An 8931-nucleotide genomic window follows, 5' to 3' on the forward strand; every position below is an offset into this window, starting at 1 on the left:
GAGCTGCCTGGTGCTGGAGAAACACGGAGAAACTTCTGGCACATTCTGACAGAAGCCACCCCTGCAGCTCCCTCTGCTACCAAAACCTGGCCCAAAATCCCAGTACCAAGACAAATCATTCTGTTGGTTCCTAATATAATTTCAATTAATTGCTGCATTGTTCTGTCCCCCCAAGCACCTTTTCATCTCACCCAGCAGCAGAACCTGGCTCAGCCACGCTTTCCCTCACCCTGCTGTGTTCCTGCAGCTGTTTAATCACCATTAGCCTTGACATGTTCTCTGAGGAGCCTCCTGCTTTCCAGCAGAGCTTTATCTTGTTTCAGGACCCATTTCTCTCCCTTTCTCTGTGACACTGGGGCTGGAGAGAGCCTCCAGCACAAACCTGCTGAGCATGAGGTGCTGGCAGGAGGCACAGAAAACATTTGGCACTTGACTTGAGCTCGCTGTTAGAAAGAAAAGGAGGAGTGGGAAGAAATGTGGAGAGGACAGGTTTACCCTTGAGTTTGGAACAGGTGTTTGCAGTGTGAACTGCCCCTTGCCAGAGTGACTGATGGGCTGAAAGGTGTGCTGTGAGCAGGAGATGATGGGGGGCTTTGTACATGGTGGAGGAAAACTGCACCCAGGGGGCTGGGACCTGGTTCATCACAGCTGCTCCTATTCTGCCTTTGAATTTTAAGGAGATGGAGCTGCAAATTTATGGGAATAATGCCGTTTGCCTCACTTTGTTATTCTTCATGTTAAATCTGAGGCTTTCACAGAGTGTGTATTGTCAGGGAAATTTTTCTCTCGGTTATTGTAAATGAAGCACAAGATGAGGTGATTTTAGTAAGAGGCAGAACCAGAAACAGAAGGAATCCTCCACAGAAAATTTAAAATTGCAAATATCTCATCCAATAGCCTTACTTATCTTACTTTATTTTCTGATAGGGGTATGGGATAGTAAAAAACATGAAAGAAAGACATTTAAAAGGTGTTAAATCAGTTAACAGGCATGCTTAGTCTTTGACCTTTCAGATGCTTTTGGTAAGAATTCATCCAACTTGAAATAGTTCTTGGCAGTCCTGCTTTTTTAAATGGGTGAAGGTCCATGGGTTGCCCACCCACAAGTGGTCAGCTGTGATCTGGAACATCAGGAGTGTTTGATACCCCATGGAGGCTGTTCTATTACCAGTGCTCATCTCACAAAATTTAGCCAACTATCTACAGTTTGGGTGTTCAAAATATTACACAAGTCCCCCAGAACTGATTTTATGTGGCCGGTGTGATTGTAGTTCTTGGTTCAAAATTCTTTAGGAAAATTCAAAATTCACATTTTCTGCGTTAAACACTTTCACATCAATCAAATGTCTTTTATTTGCAGTTTTCACTCCTGGCTGCCCTTTCCTTTGTAACCTGCTTCTGGTTTTGTTGCTTTTTTCCTCCAGATGCTTTTGTTGGAGGGATCATTGGCCTCATTTTTGCTTATATTTGCTACAGACAGCACTACCCTCCTTTGGGTAATACAGCCTGTCACAAATCTTACGTCAGCCTGCTGGATCAGAACTCAGTGAAGAAAGAAGAGAGACCCACAGCAGACAATGCTACTGGGCTGCCTCTGGAGGGGATAACTGAAGGTCCCGTATGACTTTGAGAAATGTGCAGAATGAACTTTTAGCCTTCTCACATTTCCTCCAAACTGGTCTCTTAACAGTGGTTCTTAATGTACATTTTTCCTTTTGTTTCTTTCCTTTTTATAAAGGGAATTTACTTTATTTTTAATGCCGTGATACCATCATACTCTTAAAGTTAAATTTTCAGTTTTTACTGACTTGCTGAATTATCTGTTTTTAGTCTACTTCAAGTAGGTAGAACTGCAAGCAGAAAAGAACAGTAATAAAAACAATCTCATGTGGAGAATGGTTAAGAGAGTAATTTTGAGATGTGGTTGAGCATATACTAGATCTGGAAACAGATTTTCTGAAGTACCAAGTCCCTTCTACAAAGTTCTGGTCATCTTCAGCGCTCATTGATTTCGATGGGTGGCAAGTACACAGAGCACTTTTCATCAGGTGTCCAAAATCTGTAATTTGATCATTTAAGGCATCATCCTTATGTTTATCTTGCTGCCTTCTGACATTAACAAAAATCTCCACATGCTGGTGGAACTTTGTATTAATTGTCAAGTTTTGCCAAGGTCATTCTGAGCTACGAATGCCTAAGAAAGGGAAAGGTGCAGCTTGTGAGAGCCAAGCCTCGTGCATCAGTAGTTCCACAGGATGATTCTCACATTCAAGGAATTCCATGCTGTTAAAATTACCAACAAAGAACACACCGGATGGATTAGAAACTTGTTGTTGCACCATCAGCAATTTTTGAGAACTCTTGCACTATTTACTGTCAAAACAAATTCGAAAGAAAAGAACATCCATTGCATTAACAAGCTGAAGTCTTTCAATCAGATGTTTAAAACCCCCTAAAACTGGGAGGATAAAGAAACACAAAGTTTTCTGTGGATCTCGTTGTGCCATGTTCATTCTTGTGTAGTGACTCACTGCAGCCTTGGTGACCTGAGGAAATGCAAAGATTCTCATTTGTGACTTTGGGTGCACAACCAGGAATGCTTGTGGCAGTTTCCAGCACCGTAACATGTCCAGAGGAAGGCTGGAGACAGTTTTCCACCAATCCCATCCCACTCTTGCTTGAGCATGGTGCTTGCCAAGGTTGGTACCTGAAGTGGAATTCACCTGAACCAAAACCCTGTAGGTGTGGAGAAGGTTGACAAGTGTGTGACCTAAGTTAATTTATTATCAGTAGGATTCTTTTGGTTACGTATGCACTATGCTGTATACATCACATTCCTGTGAGATGATGTACCTTTGGATGGCAGAATGTCAGATTCCAGGTTTTCTCTCCTTAGGTATCCTGTGAAAAATGCAGGCAAAATATTCCAGACCACACCCTGGCAGTTGAACTTTTCTTGGAGCAATCAAGATAATGTTTGTTGATCAACGACCACAATTACGGTGCTTCAGACTGGAGGAGACTGCTGCCATGATTATAATTTCTGTGTTCCTGTTGGAATATGCATCGGCCTCGTAGACATTTTGTGATTCAAACAGCTCAATGTCTTTCTGTAAGGCTTGTCATTTACTTTCCTCAAAGCTAAGCTTTGTAGATTTTTGGGTTTTTTTTTTTTTTTTTGAGAAGAGCTGCTTCCTAATTGGCAACACTTGAATTTTTATAAAAAGCAGGTAAATTAGGGTCCCATTAAAAAGAAACCTAAAAACTGTCTACAAGAGGATGCAACCTTGTTGTGTTGCATCATAACTTATATGAGATTTGAAAATGGCTATAAATAGGAAGTGACATTAAGTAACAGGAGTGAACCTGGGAGGTTCTGTAGAAATCAGGCATTGCAAAGCTGGCACAGTTTAACTGAATTAGAGAGAGGATATTTCACCTACAGAATTCTGAGCTCTACAACAGAGACAGTTGAACTTAGCTGTGGTTTTCCTGGTGAATATAGAGTAATTCACAATACCAGCATCAGCAAAGCAAAATTACTTGGCATTTGCACTGGATTTGACAGAACACTCCTCTGGTGTGGTTGAGATTTTATTCTGGAAAACCACAGAGTTTGATGGAGGTTTAATCTTCCTACAAAGTTTTTAAACCATCCTACAGAATTCTGTAACAAATCTAGTTTTCTATTACTTCATGTGGGAGGATTGCTGAGAGCCCCAGAGCCAGGGTCAGGCTTTAGCCATGAGCTCTTGCTTTCAGCAGGAACCCAAGTCTTCCAGGTCATATGCAAATGTTAAAAAGAGAACAAATCTTCAATCAAAATTAGAAGTTTAATACTGATGCATAGAGCATTTTGCATGTTTTTATATAGATCTGGCTTATTCTCAAAATGGAGTGGGGCCTTCTAACTGTGCTGTACACATTCTCAGTATTTTAATGGCTTTTGGTACAGGCAGGCTGTCTTTGGGATGAGGAAAAGCTCATCCAGACCTCAAGTGAGTAGTGGCTGTTAAATGATTGGAACATGAAGTGTTATGCAGCATAAAAAACTGAAATTGCAGGAGTAATTGGCAAGATCAGAAAGTCAGTAAAGAATAACACTTTTTAATGGGAATAATTAAATCGAGAGTCATAAAGTAGACATTGTAAAAGGTTTGATTAAAATGTAATTAAAATTATGAAAGACTTAATGGAATGAAACTTGTGGAGGGATCTGTAGGTGCCACAATCACCAGTGCAAAGTCAGCGTAGGGAAGGCATTTTTGTGGATCAATGTATTTTAATCTCATGCTTTCTCAATGTGAAGGAAATGTAATGTTGTAATGCACCAATAAAACAACACATGAATGTGGGTTTGTACATCTGCGTGTTATCATTTTTTTGAGAAGAATATAATTTAGCAAGTTATTTTCATTAATAAACCATGTAGAGCATCACACAAAAAGAAAGCCCTAAAGAAACAGTGTTACTGATAAAGTCATTACTGATGCTGTTAAAATGGAACAGCCTCCCTCAATTAACCAAAATAATGATCTTCAGCCTTCTTCCAGGCAAAGGTACAGTGCAAGGCTGAAATTCTGTAATTGTCACCCAGTTAAACCCAACAGGTCCCTTCCCCTGGTCCCATTCCATGTCTCAAATAACACTGCAAGTGCCATATCTAATGACAAACGTGGTTAGCCTAGAACAGGAGGACAATATCAACTCAAACACAGCAGGGATATCCTGAAACCACGAGGGTGGGAACCAGCAAAATATCCCCACAGTGAATGAAAGTCTCAGGCACTGGGTTAGGAATAGAGCATTTGTGCTGATTCATTCAGATTGCATTGCTTTTTCTAATTTGGCCCTTCAGTTTTTTTCCCTATGCATAGAACAAATTATTTCTATTTAATGTGAAAAGAAAACCTCATTGTCCTTCTTTCTATCCATAGCAAAAAGTACTTTGCTGTGGTCTGTGGCAGGGGGGAAAGCCCCAAACCTATGAAAATGCCATATTTTTGTTTTGTGGTGCTAAAATTCTAATGACTTTGGGAGAACTGCTCTGGATCACTGAGCAGATCACATCCTGTAGGTGGAATAAAGCCTTCACATGTTTTTTTGTCTTAAAATTGCTAAGCAGGACCATGTTGTTGGACAGTTTGGAGCAGCACCCACAGGCATTATCTGAAATCAAATTTCTTATTACTCTTACTCATCTTTACAAGATAAATAGTCTCACCTGCTATCCCAGAGTACAATCTATACTCATCTGATAAATTGCTGTCCTAAGAGGCTAAAATTAAATTAGAAGTTTCCAGTGGGATGCACACAGTTTAATTCAGCTTATTATATGGAGAACTCCTGTTCTACAGGTGTGCAAATTATTCCCTGCTCAGAAACTTGCCCTGAACAGAGAAAAAAAAATAATTATAATTTTGCCATTAAATTAAAATTTGCTCAACATATATAAAATTAAAATGACAAGACTGGGTAGGTAACTCCAAATGCACTGAATTAACTGATATCCGTCTTGCAGATGCTACAGAATTTTTGCTGACACTTGCAGAAATAAAAATTTAAAAAAAAAAAAAATCAGCATTCAGACTGGTCCAAACTTTGAACCTTGTTTGAACCCAGATAACTATAATAAAAATGTCTGAGCTGCAACAGATAACTGAAGTTACAGATGTATGTATATGCACATTATTATTTTCTGGAAAAAAAAAGAAAAAAACTTTCCAAAGGGAAAAGGAAGAGGCATTTGGGATAACCCACATTACATAATCTGAGTAGCAAGGTATGAATGGGGCGTGAAATAGAAAATTCTCTCTCAGTGCTTTGACTTGGTGAAAACAAGAGTGATGCGTTCAGCCAGTTCAGGAGGACTGCAGAAAGCCAAACATGAAACACAATTGAAGCAGCTCCAGAAACCTCAAACCTTTGGACTGAGTCTCTTTGTTAGTTTGTCAAAAAAGCTCTTAATTTCGCTGGCAGATTTGCAGCAGCCATGCATTATTCTACTAGATTTTAACATGAAACTAATTTATTTCTAGGACTAGATGGGGCTGGGCACAAGGACACTGTTTTTTATAATAGTGATTATCTATGGCTTGCTCTTATTTGGCCTCATGTTCACAGATGCAATTGTGCTTTTGGGTTACAACCCACACCACTGTGTTCTCTGAGCTCCTTTGGTTCTTTCCATCTGCAGAGCAGCCTGGTGGTGAGAAGGGGAAGAGAATTGATGGCGACATGTACACACCTTCTGGATGGTGTCTGCCTTCCTTTTAATCTTAATTAGACTTTCCAAGTCTAATTAATGCACTTATATATAAGCAACATTCACCCACAAGGCAGAGTGCAGCTCTAGAAAGGGTCAGATGTCCTTGCAGAATTGCCCAGCTGAGTCCACACAAGCTCCAGCCAGAGGACTCGTATTGTAAATGCAGGTGAAACCAATGGGAAGAAATGAGGATGTCTGACTCAATTCTTTATTATAACTATGCTAAAATACATCAGTATACTATATAAAAGGAGAATACTAAAGCTACATACTATCTCTATTTCTAACTCTAACACAACTCATGACCCTCTCTGAGAGCCCAGCCCCAGGTGGGTTGGATTGGCCACCAGGCTCAAACAATCCTCACCAGAATCCAACCAAGCAATCACCTCAGGTAAACAATTCTCCAAACACATTCCACATAGGAAAAACAAGGAGCAGAAATAGAAATTGTTTTCTCTTTCATTTCTCTTTGTGCACCTCTATGAAAAATCCTGAGAGGGAGAGAAATGTGCATGCCACAGACTTGGGTTGCCATCTTCCAACACATAGAATTTCTCACTTTTGAAGCCAAAGGGCATTTAAAAAATTTTAATGCTTTTACAGTTCTTAATGTTGCAGTGAGAAAGGGAAGTTTCCAAATGCACTTTCACTCTTGAATTGAAGTGAATTCTCCCCCTGATTCACAGCTGGAGCAAAAGCAGATTTCTGTTTTTCCCATTTCTCACACACAGCTGATCTGGAGGGGCTGGTGAGAGCCCTGTCACACCTCTGGTTTGGAGACAACTCAAAACATCCTAGTTAGCATCACTCTCAGTGGCATTCTGACACCGTGCAGATTAAGAGAGAAGAGCTGCTAATTAAGAGCCAAGCCCACCACACAGTTGAGGGAAGAGATCTAAGCCAGGGAAAGTTTGATTTATTAGTTCCAACAGGCTTGCCTGGTGTCCCTTGCTGGACACACAGAGGAGGTGAGGTGGCTCTGAAGGCTCCCAAGAGTCTGGTTATCCTTGAGATTTTTGTTAATTGTTTTTGTGTGCCTAAGGGTTATTAGGAGAATGGAGTCCCCACTCTATTGAGGGTGATATTTACAAATCGTTTATTGCTACTTAACAGACTGTTGAAAAATATCTCCTTTACCAGGCAAGCTGAATACACAATGCTGCTGTGTTAGTCTGTATTCTGTTCACATCACCCCTTATCAGCATTGCAGAGCATTTGTGTATACAAAAACCCATTTCATCTTCATTCCCAGCCCAACAGATTGAAGCCACAATGAAAGTTTCAGATGTGTGTTCCTGCTGAAACAATATAACACTGTAAAAAAGGAAGGGGAAAAGAACATTACAGCAATGTCACTCTAATCTAAGAGGTATAAACTTGTCTAGGGAGTGAATGTGCTGGGATTCATATCTGCAGCATTGTTCAACAGAGATAAAGCAGCTTAAACATCCTCTATCACTGAGTGTGGAAAAGCCTGGAGCTGGCTTCCTCAAACAAATCATGGCACAGAGCAAAGGGAGAGAAATCATATTTCTGAGGCTTGTTTGGGAAACAGGAATTCCATTTCATAAAGGCTGGGAAACATTTTTAAATCCGCGTGTTAACAAAACTCATAATTTTAAGAACATGCTAATGGAACAAACGTAATCTCTTGTTACATCTCAGTATATAAAGACTTTTGCCAGCCTTTGGGAGAATGATTTCCACCCTTGCTCTTTTGAGGCTTCCAACCTCCTCATGTCAAGAAATACCCAGAGAAACAGGGTTATTATTGAGTGGGTGAATTGTTCCTTCCTAATTCCATTCTGGTCTGAATAACCTCCCTTGGAATTTCAGTGCAACACCTCTGCTCCTGTGAATTGCCCTGATGGGAAAGAGTTTTATTTTGATTTTTGACCAATTTATTTTCAGCATCAGCTGGAGTCTCCTCTATTTAAACACTGAAAGGAAACTCCTGTGCTACTGACTCCAAAAGGGGTGAGCACAGCTGATCCAAGTATTCAGTTCAGGCTAATGGGGAACAAGGATTTTCATACCAAATCCCAGCTCCTGCAGCAACATTTTGAGTGAGAGCTGGCAGGGGAGGCACAGAGAGCTGGTGGATGGTGCAGGAAGAGATGCCACAGGAATTCATTATCAGTAAGTGGTTTTACATTTTCCATGAAGTGATGAAAGCAGCTTCTGCTGTATTTGGGGTTTTCCAAAGTAAATGGCAATAAATCAGTTGTGAGTGAATTCCAGCTGGGAATTTGTGAAGTTTAAGCACTGCAAGGTTTAATGTGGGGAAACTGTGGAGCAGCTTTTGTGCTATGGCTAAAGGGGGGAACAGAAATATTGACCTTGTTTCTGTATGGCCTTTATTTGACAGCAGTTTCTGCAGCAGGGGGAAGCAGAATTATCACCTAAGAAACTTTTTCAGCTTTTTTTTTGTTTTCTTCAAACCAGTGTTTGTGTTCTCCTATCTGCCATTAAAAAAGGCTAGCTTTTACCTCAAGATGTACTGGCTTATAACCAATCAATATTATTAATCTCTTCCATCCTTACTTTTATCAAGTGATTATACTGAAGAAGCCAACTGGGTTTTTGAACACATTTATTTAATACTTACAGTATTTAATATTTACATTTCTCATGAGTTATAAAGAGCTCTAATGCAAATA

General features: G+C 40.1%; 1 protein-coding gene across 1 annotated transcript in view; it reads left to right on the top strand.

Annotated features, from left to right (window-relative positions):
- Positions 1-4362, top strand: part of PLPP4 (phospholipid phosphatase 4) — a 45971-nt gene extending 41609 nt beyond the window's left edge. Inside the window, exon 7 of the mRNA XM_030276546.4 lies at positions 1425-4362. Within this exon, the coding sequence (XP_030132406.1) occupies positions 1425-1624 (200 nt within the window). The 3' untranslated portion in view covers positions 1625-4362. The remainder of the gene's footprint in view (positions 1-1424) is intronic.
- Positions 4363-8931: the final 4569 nt, after the last annotated feature.

The sequence above is a fragment of the Taeniopygia guttata genome, chromosome 6 (assembly GCF_048771995.1).
Source record: "Taeniopygia guttata chromosome 6, bTaeGut7.mat, whole genome shotgun sequence".
Lineage (NCBI taxonomy): Eukaryota > Metazoa > Chordata > Aves > Passeriformes > Estrildidae > Taeniopygia > Taeniopygia guttata.